This window comes from Triticum dicoccoides, chromosome 5A (assembly GCF_002162155.2).
Source record: "Triticum dicoccoides isolate Atlit2015 ecotype Zavitan chromosome 5A, WEW_v2.0, whole genome shotgun sequence".
Taxonomy (NCBI): Eukaryota; Viridiplantae; Streptophyta; class Magnoliopsida; order Poales; family Poaceae; genus Triticum; species Triticum dicoccoides.
This window is the reverse complement of record NC_041388.1, coordinates 267,614,230-267,638,029: the sequence shown is the minus strand read 5'-3', so window position 1 is coordinate 267,638,029 and position 23,800 is coordinate 267,614,230. Positions and strand designations below refer to the sequence as shown.

At 45.9% G+C, this 23,800-nt stretch overlaps 4 protein-coding genes across 8 annotated transcripts; 3 read left to right on the top strand and 1 right to left on the bottom strand.

Moving 5' to 3' along the window:
* Nucleotides 1-2,376: 2,376 nt before the first annotated feature.
* Nucleotides 2,377-4,985, top strand: LOC119300935 (bifunctional epoxide hydrolase 2-like). Its single transcript, XM_037577842.1, has 6 exons — nt 2,377-2,613; nt 2,834-3,305; nt 3,409-3,742; nt 3,896-3,994; nt 4,075-4,195; nt 4,406-4,985. Exons 1-6 carry the CDS (start codon nt 2,460-2,462, stop codon nt 4,618-4,620), a joined length of 1,395 nt encoding a protein of 464 aa, XP_037433739.1. The 5' UTR covers nt 2,377-2,459; the 3' UTR covers nt 4,621-4,985.
* A 173-nt stretch (nt 4,986-5,158) lies between these two features.
* On the bottom strand, nt 5,159-7,290 carry LOC119300936 (acetyltransferase NSI-like). Its single transcript, XM_037577843.1, has 4 exons — nt 6,711-7,290; nt 6,542-6,600; nt 5,769-5,825; nt 5,159-5,596 (listed from the first exon to the last, which is right to left on the bottom strand). Exons 1-4 carry the CDS (start codon nt 7,176-7,178, stop codon nt 5,515-5,517), a joined length of 666 nt encoding a protein of 221 aa, XP_037433740.1. The 5' UTR covers nt 7,179-7,290; the 3' UTR covers nt 5,159-5,514.
* Nucleotides 5,611-10,449, top strand: LOC119300934. Of its 3 annotated transcripts, XM_037577841.1 has the most exons (3): nt 7,442-7,595; nt 8,147-9,724; nt 10,177-10,449. In XM_037577841.1, the coding sequence occupies exons 2-3, from the start codon at nt 8,330-8,332 to the stop codon at nt 10,228-10,230; spliced, it is 1,449 nt and encodes a 482-aa protein (XP_037433738.1). In that variant the 5' UTR covers nt 7,442-7,595; nt 8,147-8,329; the 3' UTR covers nt 10,231-10,449. The 3 variants fall into 3 exon arrangements, with proteins under 3 accessions (XP_037433737.1, XP_037433738.1, XP_037433736.1); XM_037577840.1 differs by lacking the exons at nt 7,442-7,595; nt 10,177-10,449 and adding an exon at nt 5,611-5,753 and having other exon boundaries at nt 8,147-10,060; XM_037577839.1 differs by lacking the exon at nt 10,177-10,449 and having other exon boundaries at nt 7,443-7,595; nt 8,147-10,060.
* Nucleotides 10,129-19,330, top strand: LOC119300932 (cytochrome P450 714C3-like). 3 transcript variants are annotated; one of them, XM_037577837.1, is made up of 7 exons: nt 10,129-10,247; nt 13,405-13,599; nt 14,044-14,262; nt 17,540-17,766; nt 17,845-18,092; nt 18,248-18,623; nt 18,713-19,330. In XM_037577837.1, the coding sequence occupies exons 2-7, from the start codon at nt 13,437-13,439 to the stop codon at nt 19,136-19,138; spliced, it is 1,659 nt and encodes a 552-aa protein (XP_037433734.1). In that variant the 5' UTR covers nt 10,129-10,247; nt 13,405-13,436; the 3' UTR covers nt 19,139-19,330. The 3 variants fall into 3 exon arrangements, with proteins under 3 accessions (XP_037433734.1, XP_037433735.1, XP_037433733.1); XM_037577838.1 differs by lacking the exon at nt 10,129-10,247 and having other exon boundaries at nt 10,632-13,599; nt 17,564-17,766; XM_037577836.1 differs by lacking the exon at nt 10,129-10,247 and having other exon boundaries at nt 10,633-13,599.
* The last annotated feature ends 4,470 nt before the right edge of the window (nt 19,331-23,800 follow it).

Here is a 23,800-nt window from a genome sequence, read left to right as displayed (position 1 = left end):
ATTCAAACTATACTTTAGTCTCATTATCGCCCTTGGCACAAAAAAATATGTAGCCAAGAAGTCTAGTCTGAGTTTTTTTTTTTTTTTTTGCAGTTGAGTTGTCTAGCAAGAAGCGCAGTATTTTTAGTTTCTTGCCTACTCGAGTAGCCACAAAATCCGGGTAAAACTATATGCAACAACCCTTCATCATTGAAGGAAACAAAAACATCACCATTTGCAGTGTTGTTCGTCCATGAGTCCACTTCTCCATCCACAGAGTATTATCTAATTCCGTTGTGTCCATGGCGTGAAGAACAAGCACAACTGATAAGTGAGGCGTCATTGGACATTCCTAAAGACACACACATATCATATGTAAACCACAAATATTTATACATGAGTATCGCAAATTATTAGCTTTTTATACATATATATGGCACGATGCACTCTTGACGCAAAACCAAATACAACCTAGAAGTCAGCTTAACTATTTGAAAGATTTCTCTCTCGAACTATCTATAAAATACATTGTGAGTGGTTATAAGGAAGGCATGATAAGGTCATCAAATATGAATAGGGTGAATGGAAAATGGAACACATTGTCGCACGCAACCACACGCATGTGTTATGCATCTGCTCGACCTAAAATCATAGATGCAGGTGATCAGAACTTGGTCACCCTAAACCCATACGAGCAAATTAGAAGGCGTGCATTCCTTGCGACTGTTTGTTTTCTTTGAGAAACTATCTTTTATTGAAAAAGATTTTCGCCCCGCTTTATATATAAAGCAACGATCAAAAGTATAAATCCGGAAACAACATGCAACCACCCACACACCACACATACCCAAGGCAAGATACAAGAGTGCTGATGCACCACAACACTACCCAATCGACCACCAAACACACTACCAAACACTTGGGGCCGACGAGGACCTTCCGAGACCTAGCCACCGAGAAGAAGTGAAGCTGGACAATAGCGAAGCATGGACTCCAAGGCGGTGTCTTCAAGAAGGGCACGACACCGAAAGTTGCCACCGCCCTATCTCGGAGATCAAGATCAAGTTTTCACCCGGAGCAACATGGAAAGAAGAGAACACCACGACGGAGCCTTCATGAAGGAAACGACGCCCGCGGCCGCCGCCACCGTCGGCCGGAGAAGACCGGGCAAGTTATGTACTCCGGTGTTAACCCTCTACCAAACCACCATGCTTCGCCAAACATCACCAACCATGCCACCCATGTGGCCATGGCTGCCCGACCGCACCCAAGACGCGCGCTCCGCCCACGAACACCGCGTCACCCGCCGCCAGGGCCGCCGCCCAGCATCCAAGCAACTCTGTGAACACCCAAAGGCCTTGGCTTTGGCCTGACTGGCAGCCCCCGCCTATGAAGATGCCAGCAACCGCCCTGCCTCGAACATCGCCAGAACCCCAACAAAGAGCACACAGCCAAGGAAAGGGGGAGGAGGAGCGGACGCATCCGAACCGGTGCACCCCTGCACCGGCGACGGGTGGCCATCGGGGCCTCCCGTCCCTCCTGAGAGCTCCCCACCGGACACACCCCCGTGTCGCCTCACCATGGCGCCCGCCGCAGCTCGACGCGAGGCCACCAACGGCAGCCGGCCCAACCATCGACAAGGAGCGCGAAGCCAACCCACACCCGCAGCCAAGAGCACTCGCCGGGAGAGCCCCCGCGCCGCTCGCTGCCATCTAGGGGCCGGAACAGGGGAGCCCTGACTGGAGGTCGGCCAGCACGCGCCACCAGCGCACGCGCCCGCCGCGAGCCCGACCACCGCGCTGCACGCAGCAGCAGAAGCTCCCGCGCCCGCCGGTGAGGCGCCGCACGTCGCCCGCACCCGCCGGACCACCAGATCTGGCCGAGCCCAGATCTGGCCGCCACCGCAGCCACGAGCGCGAGCCGCCCCATGCAGCCCACCGCGCCGCCACCAAGCCCTTGCTACCCCGCTGCCAGGGCCCGCCTCCGCGCCCTGCACCAGCGCGAAGCACCGCCGTCCACCGCCGCCCCGCGCCAACAGCCTCCGAGCGGGATGAAGAAGAGCCCCGCCGCCACCGACGCTGGTGGGCTTTGCCGGGCAGCGTGGTCCGGCGGCGGCAAGGGAAGGAAGGGACAAGGGGAGGCCCGAAGCCGGCGGCTAGGGTCGAGGAGGGGAGGGGAAACTATCTTTTCACGTGTGAAAACTTAGGAACAGCGCACTGGAAACAGCGTTGCGATGCTGTTGAAGATGCTTTTAGGCTATCGGATTTGTGACCATGCTAAGCTGGTCGGCACAAGATCCAAATTTTGAAATAGGGGCAACGTACAATAGCACTGACACATCGCTAGCTCACGGATTACAGCCTCAGGCCGTCGTGCCACTGCCGGCGGCCCCCACGCAATCCACGCTAAGCTTCCGCCGAATCCTTCCAGCCAACGACCATCCGCTCGTCGGCTTCCCGCGCCGGCTGGGGCCTGATCAGATGCTGACGCTCCTCTCCCTCCGACCCCCGCCGCCCGCCGTCGCAAACATTCTCCCCTCCGCCGCCGCCGCGCAGAGCCGTCCTCCACTGCTCCGCGCTCGCCGCACGGCCGGTCCTCCCCCGCCTTCAGCCGCCGCCGCCGAGTTCCCTGCCGGTAACTTTCTTTTCTTGCATTGGGGGTGAAAGATTTTACATTTCGATAGGATAGGAGATGCTTCAAATTGGTGTTCCGAAAAAAGGAGGTTGCGGTGTTCTTCTTCCTGGAGCGAAAAATTGGGATCGTTGCGCTAGAAAGTGGTTCATAATTGCGAATATCTTTTTTCACTTTCCCCAAACACAAGCACGCACTAAACTAAACCCCGAAGCAAACGCAGGATCGGTTCCGGGCAGCGGTACGCAGATGCCGCCGCGCCGCCGCCGGCTCGTGGCCGGCATCGACCAGGACGAGCTCCTCGACCCGGACGCGCTCGCGGATCCTGACAGCAGCTTCTACGAGTTCAACGGCGTCAGGGTCCACCACAAGGTATGCGCCCATGGCGAGGACGAGGATTCGGGCGGCCAGTCCTCGGGCTCCGCCGTCGCCAGGAGTCAGGCCGGGCTGCCCATAGTGCTGCTTCACGGCTTCGGCGCGTCGGTGTTCTCCTGGAGCCGCGTCATGCGGCCACTCGCCCGCATCGCCGGCGCCAAGGTCCTCGCCTTCGACCGGCCGGCGTTTGGCCTGACTTCCCGGACCAGACGGTCCGGCGATGACACCAAGCCTCTCAACCCTTACTCCATGGCCTTCTCGGCCATGGCCACACTGGCATTCATAGACCAATTCGGCCCCGGGAAGGCCGTCCTTGTTGGGTACAGATGCACACCCTGCACTGCATTTCTCTGTGTCACTGCATCGCTAGTTTTTTTTTTATCAAGGACATTGAGATTAATTTTCCGGTTTGGGTCATCCCAGGCACTCTGCCGGCTGCCTCGTTGCAGTGGAGGCGTACTTCGAGGCGCCTGAGCGGGTGGTGGCGCTAGTGCTGGTTGCACCGGCGATTTTCGCGCCGAGGAAGGGTGAGAAAGAGAACAGCGTAGGGGAGCAGGAAGGGGCAGACAAGAAGGATTCTGATGATAACAATGCAGCACCAAATCCATTTGCTAGGATATGGAGAGGGTTTCTTGGCATGTGTATGTGGCTTGCAGGGCTTGTTCTGAAGTTGGTCATGGCAGTGCAGGATACGGTCAGAGCTTTGTCTTCTAAGCTTCTTGTGGCTTTTCTACGCTCTTCATTGGCGGCGAGTCTGGTACGTTGCTCTTTCCTGATTCACTACTGGCTAAAACACAAGCAAAATTTAGGGCCCTAAAAAATCCACAAAATTTAGAACTTACTGATCAAATAGTCAAAATACAGACACTTCTAGTTCCTGCAACTTTTGTGGTTCCATTCCTTTTCATAGGTGAGATTGATCATGGATAAATTCGGCGTAACGGGCGTTCGTAATGCATGGTATGACCCAAGCAAAGTAACTGATCATGTTATTCAAGGCTACACCAAGGTGAGTTCTCTCTAGGAAAATATCACCAAGTGAGAAAGACCTACTCATACTCATATTGTTGTTCATGGAGTTTCTTTCAGCCACTAAGATCCAAGGGATGGGAGACGGCTCTCTTGGAGTACACTATATCCATGATTACAGATTCTTCACCAAAGTCAAGAGTGCCAGTCTCGAAGAGGCTCTCTGAGATCTCATGCCCAGGTTCAACTATATGCTTCTTCTAATGAGCATCTTATCCTTACCTGTGTATAATTCAGTGCTACTACTGGACTGAATATGTGCTGATGTCCCTAGAAATTTCAGATGAAGTTTTGAATGCTCTAATACACGATACATAAAACAATCTTCTCTTTACAGAAGATCGGTAAACAATGTTATTTCTGAATAGTTTTGATTGTCTTATCATTGCAGTGCTAGTGGTGACTGGCGACACAGACCGCCTTGTTCCAGCTTCGAATGCTGAACGCCTAGCACGTGCGATTCCTGGCGCGGCATTTGAGGTGATCAAGAATTGTGGGCACTTGCCCCAGGAGGAACGAGCTGAAGAATTCCTTTCAGTCGTCGAACGGTTCCTACAGAGAGCATTTGGAACTCCAGATGAGCATGTGTTCCAAGCAGCTGTATGATGACACATGCTGGTAAATGCATATGCAGAACAGATGGACCTACACTTGTCTCGACAGGGATAACGAGGAAAATGATATGCAGTTTAACGATTGGAGATCTATCATTTAATAGCCTTGGATGTTTATATACAACGAAGCAAGCATTATTGTGCAAAGTTGGATAAGAGAATCTTACTACACAAAATCCAGAGGCTAAGAAGAATTCATTGGATTGGTTGGTCCAGTCGAATCATCACCCTGAAGTAACCGTTTCCTGTAACTAAAACTTTCGGTTTTGTAAAGTGGTAGATCAAAGTGTGTTTTCAGAATGTCATAGCTATATCAACTACTGTTTAATCTTTTGTATATAGTTGAAATCCTGCACACATCTCCCTTGATTTATTCATGTTGTCGTCAACCCTGCAACATTACTTGATGAAGAAAAAAATCCCAATAAAATTTCAACAGCACTAACTGTCCATAAATCCACAGTTTTTGTGTATTGTATCAAGGTTCTCTTTCTGTGATTCACTCTTTGTTCAAGTGCTGACATACATGAGGACTAAAACAATGTGTACAAACATTTATCTCTGCAAACACAACAAGCCCTTTTACCATCAGTGGTAAATTCACAAATGCTGGTCCGGATTCTGAACATGCTAGATAATGCCATCTTCCACACATGATAATAAGTTGTACTACCATGTCCACAAGTTTCTCTAATTTATTCGGGTGGTTTCCTCGAAGACAGAAAAGGCTGGGGCACCATGGATACTGGATCCAGTTAGAGGGTAAAATCACTGCTGGATCTCAGAACTCTCTTTACAGTCGGCATTCTCAGGTGGCAACAGATAACCAGCAAAAAAGGAGCCGTGGTAATACCATTGTGCAGATTGCCAACCATCCATAGGAATGCTATTTGTACAAGTTTCTAGTGTACATCATCGTTGTGGCACCCATTGCATCATCACCGAATCCACATGCTTGAAAAAATGGCCTGCAAACAGTACCAAAAGATGTGTAAACATCATCATATACTGTCATAAGATTCTATTGCAGGTGATATGTGGAGGTAGAAGTAGATCACCGCTTCCTCCTTTACAGATAACACGAAAGATAGCACGTAAGGACATTCATGAAGTCCACCAAATTAGGTAAGAAAGACATACCTCTCCTTTCCTGTGCATAATGCAGAAATGTCATAAATACCTCTGCTATGGAGTACCCTGGAGAGATTGTTCCAGAAACAAGCAAATTAGATGAAGCTTAAACTTTGGACAGCAAATAAATCAGCACCTTTTAAATATACTCCCTCTTTAAGTTAATATAAGACGTTTTTTGACACTATGATTATCTCTGCTCAAGTACTTTGTATTGTGCATAAGCATGTTGTTCCAATCTCTGAGTTTAGTCGATCCAGAGATACATTCATTGTTCATGTTTCAATATGCAGTCAAAGTAATACAAGAAAACTGTGAAGTCTGTACCCCAAGAAAAACATAACATAAATCACTTTATAGTCTGTCGGTCAAGTAAGCTTTGCTACCGACAAACAGCCGTGGTAATGTTATCTGTCCAAGTAAGTACGATATATGCGTGATGACTGGGATGCTATGTTTAACAGAGAAACACAATACCCTGAAGATAGTTTTATCAAGCAAGAAACATATTTCAAACGCAGGATATTATCTTCTGTTTGCTTATCACTCGGTCGCTTCTTTCCAATGGTGCAGGAGATTTGTATGTTTCGGTGCAAGAGGCCTCTATCTCTATTCCTTGAATCCATGAAAAGAACATCATGTTTTTTTTTTTTTTTGCTTCGTCATTGCTAACTTGCACGGTTTACATAAGAAAACATGAATGTTATTTTTCCTCTATTAGGTCAACTCAGAAGTTAGCCCCTTTCAGACTTCACCAGAAAAACCCAATGTCAGCAACCTACCTTGTAATTTTTTCAAGTATTTTGCGCCCAATTCCTCTCCTCTGCACTGATGGATGAACCTGCAACAAGTCACTGAAGATAGTTCCATAAACACATGCGCTCCAGCGATAACCATTGGTTTCGCGCAGTTCACTACTGACCACTTGTATAATCAAGAGGAGAAGATCACCACGACGTCATGGACGGAGGCGGTGAGCCCCATGTCGGAGACGGCCCGTCCGAACCCGACGAGCCGCTGCTCCCCCCGCCGCCCGAGCCCGAGGTCGAGCTCCAGGCCCATGAAGCGCCGGTCGTCTCCTCCGTCGTCCTCCTCCAGGAACCTGGTCCCGCAGAAGACGGACACGACCAGGAAGCTGTGCGCCACGGCGGTGCGGAGCTTGCGGATGTCGACGGGCTCCGGCCGCGCGGCGGCTTCCGGCGGGGAGAGGCGGATGGCGCAGGAGTGCGCGCAGGCGAGCATGAGCGCCTGGAGGTGGGCCGGGTCGACGAGGGCCGGGTCCATGGAGATGGAGATCGGCGGGGGCCTGAGCCTGGGCCTGGCGACGCGCTTGTTGGGGCCGAAGGGGCTCGGTGTCGGCGAGGAGAAGACCGCAAGCGTGGTGAGACGGGGCGGAAGCCTGTTCACGCCGGCGGCCATGGGGAGGGTGACGAGTGAGTGGTCGTGGTCTCGTGGAAGTGGAGCTCTGCGGGTGGGCGCCAATGGAGGTTGGTGATGGCGACGAATCGAACGGGAAAGACGCTACTGCCCCTGGGACATCGGCGCGCGCGTGTGTGTGGTTCTAAATGGGCCTAGCGCCGAGCTTTAATGGGCCTACTCGAACAAGCCCGCCACGGTTGTTATCTCTTTTCTCCCGCAGAAAAAAATCGAAATAAATCCTGCAACTGTTCAAGAAAAAGAAAAAACTCCAACCTTTCCCTTTCCTCCGCGATCCGCCGATCCCCAACCCCCAATTCCGACGTCGTCCCGCGGCCGAGCCCCAGCATCGCGAGATCGCTGTTCCCGCCGGCGGAGTTCTCTCTCGCCGCATCACGCCCTAGATTTTTCGAGGCGAAGGTGATTTTCTTCGAACCCTTGGACCTTGCCGTCAACTGATCTGATTGTTTGCTGTCGCATCGCAAATGGCTGCGGCTCTTCTCCAAATCCGCGCAAAATATTTTTCCCTCGCGTTTGATTTTAGCGTCCCGTCGTAGTGGAAATTGGGGAGTCGGCTGCTGATTTTGTGATGCGTGTACGATCTCGGTACCTCTCCTGCATAGCTACTGCTGCTTTTCATTATTGTTTAGTTTGTCTGCGTGGATCTCCTGCGGCAGGCTGTTCCGTGATAAAAGAGGGTGGCGATTAAATTGATAAGATCGTATGTTAGAGGAAATTAATGAAGGAAAACACGGGGGGACTCTGCAAATGAGTTGGTTGGTGTGGTTGCTGGTCCTCAGTAGTAAAAGTATCCAGTTTGGTCATGTGAATACTTTGTTTGGTAGCTATTGCATTCTATTTGCAGATATGCTTAATCGCTTATCCAATTTGATCATAGTCATCTGGTTTAATGTACGCTGCATATTTCTTCTCCGTCATAACTGGAGCAATCGCTTGCTTTTCTTTGTCAGGTTGACATCTGGGAAGAACTTTTGTGACGTGCTCAACAATGTATCTGATAAACACCTGACCCAGGACTTAAGCAGGACATACCTCTGTTTCCATTTAGATCATTTGTTATCTGCAATAGCGCCCCTTGTTCTTTTCACCAGCGCATTGCTTACACATCTCAGCGTCAGATTTACTAGTACAAGATGCCCATGTCTGGCAGTCAGACACAATCTAGCGACTATGAGCTTCTTGCCAGCCAACCCGATGCTCAATGCCTAGTTTGCACGAGACCTTTTACTTTGGATACTGAGGTGACCAATAGCTTTGAAGCTTTAGCTATATGCAGGGAATGCAAGGCTACTGTGCTTAATGATAGTCAAAGAGATGTAACAACCAGCACTAGTCAGCAAAGACGACAAAGAAGGCGGAGATCTAGGACTGCAAGTCTTGAATCTAATGAGGATGCATTCTCACAGCAGTTTTCCCAACTGATCAACTTAGCTAGACAGGGCCATGAAGCAGATATTGATTCTCCGACCGTTGTGCGACAGCTGGCATCTTATAATTCTACACCGAACCAGTCCCAAAGGTGGCATGCTTCAGATGATGAGAGTGACGGTCTCAGTTATGCTGATTCTGTGTTTGACGAGCTTGAATCAAACATCAGTTTTGGGGACTATGGCGGGGAGTCAGATGCTTCTCTAGGTCAACATAGCATGATGGGAAGGGAGATTACCATTCAACTTGACAACGAGAGTTACATGAATACCGATACAGATATTGATCCCATGAATGCTGGAATGGACCTGTGGGATTCAGATGACCAAGAGGATGAAGATGTGCAGTTGGAAGAATCTGATTTTGATGAAGCAGTTGATGCCATGCAGCAGCACCAGCAGCAATCACGTGGCATTGGCCCCAGTCAATTGACTGGGTGGGAGTCTGAAGACGGGGTATGGACTTGGAGAAGTCAAAGAGCAAATATGACCAACTTGATGGCAGACATGGAAGGGCCAGATGTCAGGACACCTTTTGTTGGGAATCCTGGTGATTATGCTGATGCAAGACAGTTTGAGATGATTCTTGAACAATTTGCTGAGGACGACAGTTCCAGAAGAGGAGCTCCACCTGCAGCGACCTCTTTCATTGGAAATCTTCCCTCTCTGGTTATCTCCACAAGCCATGAGGCAGATGGCGCTGTGATCTGTCCAGTCTGCAAAGACCCGATGCCTCTCAGAACTAGAGCAAAACAGCTACCATGCATGCATCTATATCATTCGTCATGCATCTTGCCGTGGCTTAGTTCCAGGAATACATGCCCAGTTTGCCGATATGAACTTCCTACAGATGATCCAGAATCCGAGAGGTCCGAGCGAGCTGCAACAAATGAAAGAGATGTCCTTGGGGTGGAGGAACACACCCATCTGCAGGAAATTGGTGAAGAAGGTTCTGATGAACCTGAGGCTGAAGAAACTCAGGACATGTTTAATGATGCAGTGGAAGTGACTAATACAAGTGAACATGGTGTTCATGTTGCTGAGCAGTCAAACAGAGCATGTGCCCACCGTCGATGGCTGTTTATTGCAGTTGCCCCAGCAGTAAGCTTTGTCGGTTTAGCTCTGGTTTTGTGCTTTGCAAATCCTACTAGTAGTGGTAGAAGGCGACTGTGTCGTGGATCCCAGAGTGCCTCTGCAGCACTTGTAGACACAAAAAGAAGTTGGTGGTCCATGTTCTAGATATCCAGTACATGTGTACTGATCCCGAATTTACTGTGTGGTGGAACTCGATTGTTGGCAGTGCTTTCTCTGTAAAAAGTTTGATTTGAAGTTTTGGTCAATGTGATAAGTGAGGAGATCCATTGAGTTGTTCCTGTAACCGAGTTCAAAACTATATATTTTCCACCACTTTGCTCAGTTCAGCAAAGTGTGTATTGATGCCTGCTGTTGTTATTCAACTGCTACTTGTGATTGGATGTCCTCTGCTTCATATTGCTGTAACCGCAATTAATCTCTGCTTCAAAGTTCAATCCATGTCTTAATATAATCTGCAGTCTGAAGACTCAAGATGCCTCCAGACTCCAGTTCACCTTATGTTAGAAATTTAACCAGCGCTGGCTGTGAGGTATTTCTCTATTTGTTGATGCTCATGTATAGGTTTGTCTTGTCCCTTTTGCTTTTCCATAAGTAGCTCTTGCCTAGCTAAACTAGCTGCTTGCAGCATGAGTGCATGACTGCTGCAGAGGTATTCAGGTATAGGCCTCCTTTGGTCCATAGGATAGGAATATCATTGTAAATAGGAAAATCATAGGAAGTGAGATGACATGCACCTCAATTCCTATAGGGAAAGAGATGTCATTTGATGCATAGTATCTCTGTTTTTAAGGCGTCCCGCCTTGGACGCTTAGGCGACGCTTAGGCGATAAGGCGCCCCGCCAGCGCCTTACAAATATGCCCGCCTTAGGCGCTTAGGCGTCCGCCTTAGGCGCTTAGGCGTCGCCTAGGCGATAAGGCGCCCCCCCAGCGCCTTAGATCGCCTTACCGCCTTAAAAACATAGCATAGTATAGGAATTTTTCCATTGAGTCTAGGCCTCATTCAGTTTGGAGGATTTTTATAGAAAAACGCAGGAACAAGGATTTCATAGGAAAATTTCCTATAGATGCATTCGGTTTGTAGGAAACGCGTACGGGAATTTCGTAGGAATACTATTCATTTCCTGTGTTTTTGGAGGAATCTACACATCCACTCAAAGCTCATTTTGTGCGTAGGAATGAGGCAAGACAATTCCTTAGGATGGCAAGTGCCATCCTATCAAATTCCTATACTACTACTCCTAATTCCTACATTTTGGTTTCCTCCAAACCGAATGAATGTGTCTTTTCCTTTGAAATGTGAAGGATTGATTCATATCCTATGTAGGAATAGGAATCCATTCCTACAAACCAAAGGGCTCCAAAGAAAGTTTTCCTTTAAACATCTTATCCTACAGAATTCCTACAAACCAAACGAGGCCATATATTTTGTGGTAGCTTGTATGTTTTCATGAGGTAAAACAGGGCAGGGAATAGTACGCAAGCAGAAGGCAGAAACCAGTTTGCTACCATCCTACTGATGAATAGACACCACCATGCAGTGAAGATCAATGAAGGCTGTCTACTGTTGCCTTGTGATCTGAAAACAATGTTTTAACAGTGAGAAATGAATAAATTAGGAAAATAAGAAGTGACATTCATTTCAGAAGAGTAGGCGTATGAAGGAGCTGAGCACTAATTACCTCCCATCTCAAACTCTTGTTGACTTATATGAACTGTATGGTAAGTCTAGAGAGTAGATGTGTAGTAAGGGAAGGAATAAATGGTCCCAAGCCTATGTAACTCTATGGCAACACCCAGCAGATGAAGAGGATCCACATGAGGCCATTCCAGATACATTCTATTACCTTACCTCATTTCCTTCTCTAGAGGAAGACTCGATGCATGCATTTGCTCTTGTATGTGTATGTATGCCTATACTTAGAGTCTCAGATTCACAAGGCCGCAACACATCTGCAACGCCACCCAACTGGGTCAGTTCATTGACCTTTGGTTGCTTCTCAGAAATATTCAGCTTTCAGATGTGGCCGACAAAATTTCTTGGAAGTGGACTCCTGACTTGAAGTACTCGGCTAGCTCGGCTTATCTGCAGCAGTTCACTGGTTCTTTTGCAGCCACCAATGTCTAGAAGCTATGGAAGGCTAGAGTTGAACCCAAGTGTAGATTCTTCATTTGGCTATGGCTTTGGGAACACATCCTCACCAACGACAACCTTCTGAAGCGGGGCTGGCCGAACAATGGCCCTTGCAACCTCTGCGATCAACAGCCTGAAATCCCTGCACATTTGCTGCTCCATTGCTCCTTCGCACGCGAGGTTTGGCACCTGACTGCGGATTGGCTTCAGCAACCGGCACTCATCCTGCCTATCGACTCCTGCTGCTCCCAGGTGTCTGTCTATGGCTGCTGGAACATTTGGAAGGAGAGAAACAGGCGAGTCTTTCAAAATTCTATCTGCTCGGCTGATCAGGTGCTTAGCATGTCAAATCGAATATGGCCCTTGCTCACTCCTCCATTACTTGAGACACCTTTGGTGAAAACGAGCCAGAGCCCGAGCCGGATTAGTTTTGTATGCTTTCTTTCTTTTCTTTAGGAAAACTACTTTCCCTGTCTTGTAACTGACAAATCTAAGACAAGTAATATGGATCGGAGGGGGTAACTGACATTATGTTGCTTCCCCTCTGAAATGCATCGGCAGTACAACTGCCTGTCCCTTAAAAAAACAATATGATCACCATCACTTGCTGCATTTTGAAATCCTTGAGTTTAGCGGCACATCAAATATTCAAATCTAGATTCTACATCTGCTTCATACAACTTCGGCAAACAAAGTTCCAAGCACATTATTGCTTAAGCGGATAGTCAATAAGCATACCTTTATTTAAATTGAGCATGCCCATACAGGTGAAAGCACAGTTTAATTTTCGGATCCTTCTTGTTTACCATTCATGTTCACTGTTCGGGTAAAAGATCAATTTCCCACATACGTAGTTTGTGAGATGACTACTTCATATTTGTAGCGTATTATTAGATGGTACTCCCTCCGTTCCAAAATACTTGAAGTTTTAGGTTTGTCCTAACATTTTTAAGTTTGACCAAGTTAATAGAAAAATATACCAATATCTACAATATCATATTAGTTTCCTTAGATTCATCATAAAACATATTTTCATACTTTATATAGTTGATGTTGTAGACGTGATATATTTTTCTATCGACTTGGTCAAACATAAAGATGTTTGACTTAGGAAAACCTAGAACTTCAAGTATTTTGGAACGTAGGAAGTAGTACTCAGTGTGGATTAGGTTCCATTTGCAATGTTTTGATCTTGTGTGAGCATGCTTTTTGTGTCCAGAAAATCGTTGGTGAAAATGACTGGAAGTTGACACAAGAGCATGAAAGCAGTGTGAATATTATACCATCATGTTTTTCAGGACCGCAAGCAACTACATACTTACAATATTATGTATCCTTGTTGTCCCTGTCACAATCTTTGTACAGTTTATTTTACTGTTAAAATTGTAAAGCAGTACTTCCATAATTAGTAAAATTTACTAGAGAAAAGACAAAACTTTAGTCAGCCACATATTTTGACTTGAAAATAGAAGTATTGTATGTTCTACTTACTGCAGAAGCACACATGTTGTCTCACATGACTGGATAGTCCTAACCTTATAGGTTTTCTGCATAGGCCTCGTGGCACCATTTTCCAGGGCTTGTTCGATGTTGCACACTTGTACCTCATGGAAGCCTCAAGCGTGGAAGCCAGCGCATATGTCACACGCATTCGGGCATGAGCCAAGGAAAAGCTCACAGCAGCAAACCGAAGCTCTAGCAAGCGTGCCAGCTCACCAAGCTCGCCTTCACTCCATCGCTCATCGCCGAGGTACCGGCACATGCCATCTGTTGTATGTCAAGCCAGAACGTATTTGCCTGATCGATCTAGTTAATAAGCTTGCTATACATGTTAAATCTGGTTGTCAGTTGCTTTGGATCTTGTGATTGCTCCAACTACACTTAGTTGCCACAACTCTTTCCTGGGGCTCGCTAACTGGGGCTGCTGTGGCATGGACCATCTAACAATAAACTAATTGTTAATGAATACTAATTGTTAATGAATGCCAAGATCTGAAAATAGCGTACCATTAAACAATCATACACCAGAAGAGAAGTCAGATTCATATGCTCAGAGACTCGAACAAGTACGAAGGTGGTTCTGGCATTGTCTTGTATCTGAATGTTTGACTGGAACACTTCCCCGCCTCCAGCTCCATGTCTCCTCTCATGGAGAACTTACTTATGCTAATCCTTGTTCTTCTTCTTTGCTTAGCTTTGTTTTGCTTGTGTAACGTCCTATGGCTAAGACCGGAGAAGACAAGGAAGAGGTTGAGAAGGCAAGGAGTGAAGGGTCCCAAGCCTACTTTGCTTGATGGCAACGCCAAAGAGATGAAGCGTATCCGACATGAGCTCAAGCCTATGAAGAAGCAAGACAGCAACAACTACATCTCCACCCTCTTCCCTCACATCCTTGTCTGGAAGGAAATTTATGGTATGTATGCAAGTTTCTTTTGATGCTATGATCTTGCTATGTTTGTATGTGAATATTTCAGGCTGATGCTGTGATCTTGATCTTTATTAGATAGACATTTCTGGTCACTTACAAATTTTGTGAGGCAAAATTTTCCCCACGAATCAGTTCCAGAGATTGCACTGCTTTGGAAAACGATTTAGTTAACAAAAATCTTTTGATTGATTTGTACACTGACATTTTATATGGTATATGGATCTACACAAGTGAGTCAGTAACATCAAGCTCTTTAAACAGCGGTTGTCAGAGAAATGGCTATGTCGCATTTTTCTAGTGAGTTTGTTTGTCCTTTTCAAGGGTAAGTAATACCTAATCCATGTTACACAACTCATTATTAGTACTTAATTGCTATTGATCAGATTTTTTTACATTTGTCATAATCTTAGGCACATTAGTAAATCAATGGGGCAAGTGGGTAGAAGCTGACAAAAGAGCACAAAATATTAAACTTCTGTTGTCAGTTGTCCTGACCCATGTCATGAATATTTTATATTTTTGCATTCAGGGTCACAAGACTAAAGTACCTGCTACTCTCTATCACTGCGATTTTCTTACAGCGTTGACAGTACAGATTACTTCTTTTTTCTCGAACACACACACAAATGCATGTTGTTTTGTATTAGAAGAAAACGCCAAGATGGCACCAGATCCATACAACACAGCCTCAAAGAAAAGCTCAAAACAAGAAAGCAAAGAAGTACTCCCTCCGTTTACAAATAAGATGTTCTAACTTTTTTCTGAATCGGATGTATATATACACGTTTTAGTGTGTTTGTTCACTCATTTCAGTCTGTATGTAGTCCATATTGAAATATCCAAAAGATCTTATATTTGTGAACGGAGGGAGTACATATTTTCCAAAACATCTTATATCTATGTACTACTTCAACTAACATATTTTCCAAAACATCTTATATCTATGTACTACTTCAACTAAAATATTTTCAAAAAGTAGAACTACAGTCTACAACCCTTAAATAGTTGAATCCCGTATCCTTGCATTCACCTTAGGTTAGTACATACTATTAAACTGCCCCGACGTCTTATATGTAGGAATGGAGGTAGTAGATAGTCTTATAAATAATGTAGTACCAAATACTTTTATGGACAATGCATCCACCACCGCTAAGTTGCTTTCAAGTGTGTTTAAACTTGAGAAGTACTCCCTTGACAAGTGAATTTGTTTTTGCAAGAAGTATTAGATTTTCCTTGACAAGTGAATTTGTTTAAAGGATGGAAAAACTTGAACTAACATATTTTCCAAGAAGTATTTAGGAATGGAGGAATGGAGTATTAGATTTTTACAGTTTAAAGGATGAAAAAACTCAACTCTCCCTTGACAAGTGAATTTGTTTTTGCACGATAAGCCATGACTGTGTGCACCCAACTATGCAATCAAAACATTCACTTACACTTCTCTGTCATTTTGTATCAAGATGACTTTCAACTCTGAACAGTCATGTACTCACGTGGATGATGCAATCAATAAGTAACTTGTGATTAATATTTCCATTGACTGAATCTGTACCTTTTCCCTTTTTTTTGTGTTGCAAGGCTATTCATTTGCCAACCACTTAAATATCATGCAAGTTATGCTTTGGTAGAAGGTGCAGGTATTTTAGAATGTAACGATGATCAGCTTTATTCTTAGTTATACGTGCGGCACTATTCTTCAGCTTCTGAGAACCTTTGGTGTGGCACCAGGGTTGCGCACCAGCATCCAGAAGAGGCTGGCATGCCCATGAAAGGTGGCATGCTCGTCATGATCAGATGATCTGCGCGGTGATCTCGGCTGCCCCCATCGATACCATGCTGGCGATTGATATGCCGTGGTGGCTGCGGGAAGCCATTGATAAAAAACAGGGAGCTTCTGTTGGATGGGCTGGCAAGACGCCAGCGGTGGTAGCTGCTCGGTCATGTTGCGTGATATCTGCCACCCTATTGAGTTGGGTGGCCTGGGCATAAAAGACCTGAGAAAGGCGAACTGGTCGTTGAGGGTGTGCTGGCCTTGGTTGCAATAAGCTGACACCTCTCAACCTTGGTCGCAACTTCTGATCAAAGCTAGCCGGCACGTCACCGCACTTCTCCACACGGCCTCCAGGGTTGCAGTTGGCGACAGTCAGCAAACCCTCTTCTGGACTCTCAGATGGACCGGAGGGCAGTCCATCGCTGAATTGGCACCGGTGGTGGTTGGATCTCGGACGCTCAAGGCTAGGACCATCAGCGCGATGCTGCACCAAAATCGGTGGATCCAGGGCATCAGCTGAGCACTAAATGTGCAAGGATTGATGGAATTTCTTCATCTGGTGATGGTATAGACCTCGACTCTGAAGTTATCGACCAGCTTGTTTGGTGTTGGACTGAGTCCAGGCTCTACTCGGCCAAATCAGCCTGTCAAAATCATTTTGCCGGCATGGTCTAGTCGCCGGCCTGGAACTCAACGTTGGGCTGTTGGGTGCCTTTGAAAGCAAAATTTCCGCATGGTTGGTCGCGCAAACCGGTGCTGGATAGCAGATCATCTAGTGAGGCGACAGTTGGATCACCCTAAGGTTTGCCCTTTTTTCAAGCAGGAAGAGACTATATCTCACTTGTTGTCCGAGTATGCTTTAGCCCAGCAGGTCTGGCACTCAGTTCTAGCCCATTATGGTCTTCAGACCATTACCCACCCAAAAGCCATATATCAGTTTCTTGACTGGTTTCTTAGCGTGGCAGAGCGAGTCAGCGTTGGCGAGATGAAGGGAGCTCGGTCACTCATGTAGACGTTGTGGCGGCTCTGTATACTGTAGAACTCATGTGTGTTTGGCTGAGCTGCCTGCATAGCCAGTATCTGGTAGGCACCATCTTGGTCAAAGCAGGGCAATGGCAGCTAGCAGGTGCGAAGTGTGCTGAGAAGGTTCCTTCTGCACACTAGACCTCCAGATGGTTCTTAGGCCGAGGCCTTGCTGTAGTTTTAGTTTATCTCTGTTCTTTTCAGTGTGTTTTCTAGGTTCTCCGGTTGTCTTCGGTTTCCATTTCATACTAGGCCTAGGTAAATGTTTTCTGTTTCGCTTGCTGTACTTTTTGCTTTCTTGACACCTTTCTAATGAAAGTGACACAATTAGTTGTATTCAAGGGAAAAAAAAGAATATTCGATGTCAGTTCAATCTAAGTGCATCTAAGAATTAAATAAGTTTGTTATGCATTCATATATGTCTTTTCTTCGAACATGGAAGTAACTGAAAGTATTAATTTGGGACAGGCTCTGTGTTCCTTTACTCGTCAGGAGGTCGGGAGATATTGCATGTTTCTCAGCCAGACATGGTAAAGGACATAGACCACTGGACACCATCAGAGCTCGGGAAGCCTAATTATCTGAAGAAAACTCGAAAAGCCCTTCTAGGGGGAGGGTTATTTACGGTGAATGGTGACGAATGGGCCTATCAGAGGAAGACCATGGCGCCAGAGTTCTTCATGGACAAGATCAAGGTAGTGACACACAGTTTGCTTACAGTTAACCTGGACTAGTATTCATGGCTTTAGGTATGCAATGCTGTATATATGCAGGGTATGATACAGCTGATTGAAGATGCAACTGCTCCGCTGCTAGAAGCATGGGAGAACATTCTCGACAGTGCAGGAGGTAGCACAGAGATAGTTGTCGATGATTATGTGCGGAACATCTCAGCAGATGTAATCGCCAGGGCTTGCTTCGGGAGTAGCTTCGCAAAAGGAGAAGAGATATTCTGCATGCTCAGGAAGCTTCAAAAGGCGATTTCTCAACAGGATGCATTTGTTGGACTCTCTGCACTGTGGTAAGTAAAAAATATTGTTAATCCATATTCCATGCTTAATCCAGTATTTTTCTATACGTTCGGCCAGGGAAGTAGGAAGGCATTTATTTCAGTGGACTGTACATGAAACAACTAAGGGGTGGCGAATCATGCTTAGTTCTTTCATGCTGTTGCAGGAAGCATCTGCCTACCAAGAGCAACCGAGAGATACGGAATCTGGTTGAGAGAGTCAGGCTACTGATCTTGGAACTGGCAAAGGACAACGGGAACGAGAGTGGAGCTGAGAATGAGGCAACTCATAACGGTCTTCTGCGTGCGATCATCAAAGGCTCCCATGGTGCTGGCCATGGCGGCACTGCCGAGGACTTCATCGTTGGCAACTGCAAGACCATATACTTTGCAGGGCACGAGAGCACGGCGGTCACCGCCATTTGGTGCCTGATGTTACTGGCCAAACACCCGGAGTGGCAGGAGCGCGCCCGTGTCGAGGCGCTGGAGGTTTGCCATGCGAGGAGCACGTTGGACGTCGACGCCCTCCACCGACTGAAAATTGTGAGCAGTTAACATTCTGTCCATCATCATCATATATCTAGACATCGTGTATTTGCTATTCATGCATTGCACCTGGCACCGAAATGCAGCTGACGATGGTGATCCAAGAAACTCTCCGTCTGTACCCACCGGCGTTGCTGATGATGCGTGAAGCCCTGACGGACATAAAGATCGGCGACCTGGATGTGCCCCGCGGAACGATCGTCCAGGTGACCAGATCGATGCTGCACCTGGACAAGGAAGCCTGGGGCCCCGACGCCGACGAGTTCCGCCCGGGCCGGTTTGCCAACGGTGTGGCTGGGGCGTGCAAGCCGGCGCACATGTACACGCCATTTGGGCTCGGCTCCAGGACCTGCATCGGGCAGAACCTGGCGATGACGGAGCTGAAGGTGGTGCTGGCGCGCCTGCTGAGCAGGTTCGCCTTCTCGCCGTCGCCGACGTACCGCCACGCGCCGGTGTTCCGGCTGACCATCGAGCCAGGGTTCGGCATGCCATTGGTGGTGAAGAAGCTGTGATCACCATCGTTGCTCATTGACCTGTAGTCGACCAGACTCTGAACTTGGACAGTCAACACTCACCAGGCGTGCGAGCCACATATATACTTCCTATGTCTCAAAATATAAGACGTTTTTGAGTTTTCAGACAGTCCTCAAAACAGTGTGAATAGTCATTTCTACCCTCAACAGTTTGATTTTCAAATTTGTCTCGATCCTGCTTCTTCCTCGCCGTGCACCAACGCCAGCCCTGCGCTAGCATCGGCGCGTCACCGCACCAAGACCAGAGTGTCCCCGCACCAGCACCAGCGTGCCCGCCCTCGCCCAGGTGGAGGCCACCTCCGAGCCCAGGCTCTTCCTTGCCCTGCTCGCCCCATGTCCGCATACTTCACCCTGCTCACCTCATGTCCTCGCCTTGTTCAAACTGCAATTGTGATACTCCATACTCCATGTTGGTGAATTAGAAACTGGAGTAGAAAGACTTGGTGATACTCCATGCATGATCAAGAGCAGCAGAGCAGTAAATCAAGTTGGAGCAAAGCAGAAGTAAAGCAAGCAGCAGTTGCAATAGAGCAGCAGTAGAGCAAGTAAATCAAGTTGCCTACCAGCAGATCTCTTCTTGTTCTCCCAGCACCAATAGAAGATGAACTTTGACCTGAATTTCTCCCCACCTGGAGAAGATGAGGATCAATCTGTGGCAAAGAAGATCATCAACCTGAAGGAGAAGATGATCAGCCTGGAGGATAAGGAGGTAAATTTAGTGAATTCATCTTTTAAAGTTAACTAAATTACAGTGAATTTAAAATTCAGTTAACTGAATTTAAATTTAGTTAGCTTTACTTAATTTAGTTTACTGAAGTCATTAACTTTCAAATTCAGTTTAACTACATATAAATGCACTTAAGTGTTAAAATGCATTAAAATGTACTTAATTGCATTTAAATTCAGAAAAGCAGTTAACTAAATTTAAATTCAGTAAAGTATGGAGGAGGGAACTCTTTCAAAATTCCACATGTGAACAAGCAAAGATTTGAAAGGGATGGAATGCTACCTCCTAGGATTCATTTTTCTCGTAAAGTCTATGAAAATGCCTTGGAGATTCTAGGACAAGATGTCCATTCAGCCTTGTGTGGAAAGACTTGTGTAGAGAGGCTTGTGATGAAAGACTTGTGTGGAGAGGTTTGTGATGAAAGGTTTGTGTGGAGAGGCTTGTGATGAAAGGCTTGTGTGGATAGGCTTGTGTGGAGAGGTTTGTGATGAAAGGCTTGTGTGGAATTTCTCCATATTGTTTGTAAGAATTTTGTAATCCATATGTTTGTGTGGAGTATGTTAGAGTATTTGTAAGAATTTTGTTATTACCCCATATGTTTGCAAGAATTAACAAGATGCCCATTGAGCATTTGTGTGATCATTTTTACTCCATATGTTCGCAAAGGCTTGTGTGGAGTGGATTTTTTTACTCCATGTTTTTACTCCATTTGTATGATCATTTTTACTCCATAAGTTTGTAAAGGAGTATGACTATTTTCTGTATTTCATGAAAGTTTCTGAATTTTGTAATGGTTTTGTTGAAATTACTCCAAGTTTCTGAATTTTATAAAATTATCTGAATTTTCTTAGGAGACGAGAGTAGATGGGAAATTTCATGAATTTTCTGTCGTTTGTTGGAGAGGAGAAACTTAGGAGTAGGAGATGAGAGGGGAAGAGAGGAAAGGCAAGGAGAGGCCAAAGAAAGGAGTATTCCAAAGCACAATGCTTTGTGCCTAACATGGAGTATTGGAAGTATTCTAACTACGGGAACGTATCCGGTGCACCCACACTTATAGTGCTACTGGTGCACCGAATGCCGTACAATATTTTTAAAAATCTGAAAAAAATTATAGCACATTGACACAACATCAATGTATGTTGTCACAAAATTTCGTATCAAAATTTGAAACCTTCATTGAGATACAAAATTGACATCAGTGTGATAATAGGCCAAATCTAAAGCCTAACTTATGTTACATACTTACTATTCAATGCTGAATTTGTCATTTTTGTTTTAGGAGCTATGTTTTGAATTTCGACTTGTGATTATCTCGTGCACCGGTGCTTGTGGTGCTACCGGTGCACCGAACTCACGTTACACATTTTAAATGTTCAAAAAATTCTGAAAGAAATTTAGCACATTCACACAACATTAATATATATTGTCACAAAATTTCAAGTCAAAATTCAAAACATAGCTCCTAAAACAGAAAATGACCAATTCAACACTGAATAGTACGTAACATACGTTGGGCTTTAGATTTGGCCCAGATGTCAATTTTGTATCTCAATGAAGGTTTCAAATTTTGATACGAAATTTTGTGATGACATACATTGATGTTGTGTCAATGTGCTAGAATTTTGTTCAGATTTTTAAAAATGTTGTACGGCATTCGGTGCACCGGTAGCACCATAAGTGTGGGTGCACCTGATACGTTGTACTCTACAGCACCACGCATACTACAACAAATTTAATCCTAGAACTAGAAGAAAAGAAATCCTAAAATCTAGAGCAAGTCCACCACTACTCCTATCACTGGAGTAAACAGCAGTTGTGTGTTCAACATCTTTACCAACAGTAAATTGGCAATACTCCATTATCTACTCCTGCAACTTCAACTACAACAACATCCTACAACTACTACAACAACATAAAACTACTATGCATCATCTTCCTAGCTACAACTACTCGTCTTCAGCAGCACATGTTACACGAAGCAAGCAAACAGCAAGCAGCAAGCAGCAAGCAGCAGATTACTTGTTTAATACAACATGACACTTGTTAAACTTGTTACTGGAGTAATTCAGTTAAATTCATGTCCTGTACTGTTAAACTTGTTACTGAATTCGTGTCAATTTCAGTTAAATTCAAGATACACAAGAATAGTCTGCTGGAATACTGCAGGACTACTGTAAAAAGCTTGTTACCTAAATTCATATTAAATTCATGTTTAGTCAAATTCATGTTAACTTGTTACTATATCTGAATTCATGTTATCTGATGCGGAGCATCCTACGGACATCACCATGTCAAGAGTCCGTTTGGCAAGTGACACGTGCGACCTCTACTTCACATACACAAAGGTGAATCATATCCTTTACACGTGCTCACTTGACCCCTTCGAGGATGATATACTACTTGACACTTCTCTCGTGTGCATGCATAGGTATTGTCGGAACGCTGCGGACGACGTGGAGGAGTGCAAGCGCCAAGGAACACCTACACCATCCGAGGGAAGCGTGGAAACGAAGACGCAAGAAGAAGAGCTGTCAAAGAAGCTCCAGCCACCGGACGACCGGTCGGGTCCGGACGTCCGGTGCCTGAAGATCCACCGGACGACCGGTCTAGACCGGACGACCGGTGTCCCTGCACCCGAGCCAAACAAGCGGACGTCTAACGCCTTCGGACGATCGGCGACCGGACGACCGGTCCAGACCGGAAATCCGCTACACCAGCATCCGAGCCAGAACGAGCGGACGACCGGCCCCTACCGGACGTCCGGCCGCCCACGAGCCACCGGATGACCGGTCCCCAGCGGACGTCCGGTACCTGGCTGTGTCCAGTTGATAGGTCATGTGAGGCCACTTTTAACACTAACGACTTGACCTCTACCTTTATTGTGTCTTCTCATTTGGTGCTAGGTCCCTTATATGATGATGCGCCGCTTCTCGACGACTTCGCCCTACCTTTGGACAAGACGATGGTCATGGTGGAATATGATGCACCCCCACATGGTTCCATCACAATGATGATCTTGACCACCATTTGGTCTTTCCACCTCACCTACACCACTTGAGTGGAATGAACAAGGTAACATAGGTGAAGGTGATGCTCTAGTCCCACTAGTGGACATTCATGACATTAATTGCTTGCATGATGTTGATCCCCCTATTGACATGCTTCATGCTAGTATGACTTCCCCATGCGATGATTTACCCATTTATGATGAGTATGATGATTGCCATGTGGAGTCTATTAGTTGTGATGCCATGTTACATAGGATTTCTTGTGCTAATTCTCTCGGTCACATCATGTTTGCCAATTCGCTTGACTTGTCATATGCTATGCATGAGATCGACCACATGTCATATTTGCAATCTCTTCATAGTGACTATGCATATGCCATTAAGATTAACCCAATTTGCACTTATGGCATAGATGACAAGCCTATGGTTATTGGCATTTGTTTCTCTTGTGATGATATTGATATGCTCCCTTTGCATTATTTATCTCATATGCCATGCCATGACCACCTAGCTTCGGATATGCATTATTTTGGATGTTGCCCATTTTCTCCGTATGATATTTCAAATATTGCACATGAGGAGACCCCCATAGTTTCCTCATACATGGTTGGAGATTTTGATCACTCCCATCCATTGCATGATCCCAATACTTATGTGCACAATATGCTTCCCACGAATAAACATGCTATTGATGTGCCATATACTTGTATGCTCAATTTGCATCCCCATCATGTTATATACAATAACTATTCTTTCATAATGGATGACATGTTCTTATACCATGCATCAAATTTCTTTGAGCAACGCTTATCTTGTGCTAACTTTCACATGCACATACACATCATGATGGATGATGTGTACATTTACCACACACACAATTTCTTTCATTTGTGTCTCTTTTGTGTA

Bases quoted from the DNA above. Each gene is read 5' to 3' on its own strand.
- LOC119300935 (XM_037577842.1), top strand. From the start codon at position 2,460: ATGCTGACGCTCCTCTCCCTCCGACCCCCGCCGCCCGCCGTCGCAAAC. The intron at 2,614-2,833 runs GTAACTTTCTTT...AAGCAAACGCAG, and splicing joins CGCCGCCGAGTTCCCTGCCG to GATCGGTTCCGGGCAGCGGT. The intron at 4,196-4,405 runs GTTCAACTATAT...TTATCATTGCAG, and splicing joins CTCTGAGATCTCATGCCCAG to TGCTAGTGGTGACTGGCGAC.
- LOC119300936 (XM_037577843.1), bottom strand. From the start codon at position 7,178: ATGGCCGCCGGCGTGAACAGGCTTCCGCCCCGTCTCACCACGCTTGCG. The intron at 5,826-6,541 runs GTAGGTTGCTGA...CAATCTCTCCAG, and splicing joins ATACTTGAAAAAATTACAAG to GGTACTCCATAGCAGAGGTA. The intron at 5,597-5,768 runs GTATGTCTTTCT...TACTGTTTGCAG, and splicing joins TTATGCACAGGAAAGGAGAG to GCCATTTTTTCAAGCATGTG.
- LOC119300934 (XM_037577840.1), top strand. From the start codon at position 8,330: ATGCCCATGTCTGGCAGTCAGACACAATCTAGCGACTATGAGCTTCTT.
- LOC119300932 (XM_037577837.1), top strand. From the start codon at position 13,437: ATGTTGCACACTTGTACCTCATGGAAGCCTCAAGCGTGGAAGCCAGCG. The intron at 14,263-17,539 runs GTATGTATGCAA...AATTTGGGACAG, and splicing joins TGTCTGGAAGGAAATTTATG to GCTCTGTGTTCCTTTACTCG. The intron at 17,767-17,844 runs GTAGTGACACAC...GTATATATGCAG, and splicing joins TCTTCATGGACAAGATCAAG to GGTATGATACAGCTGATTGA.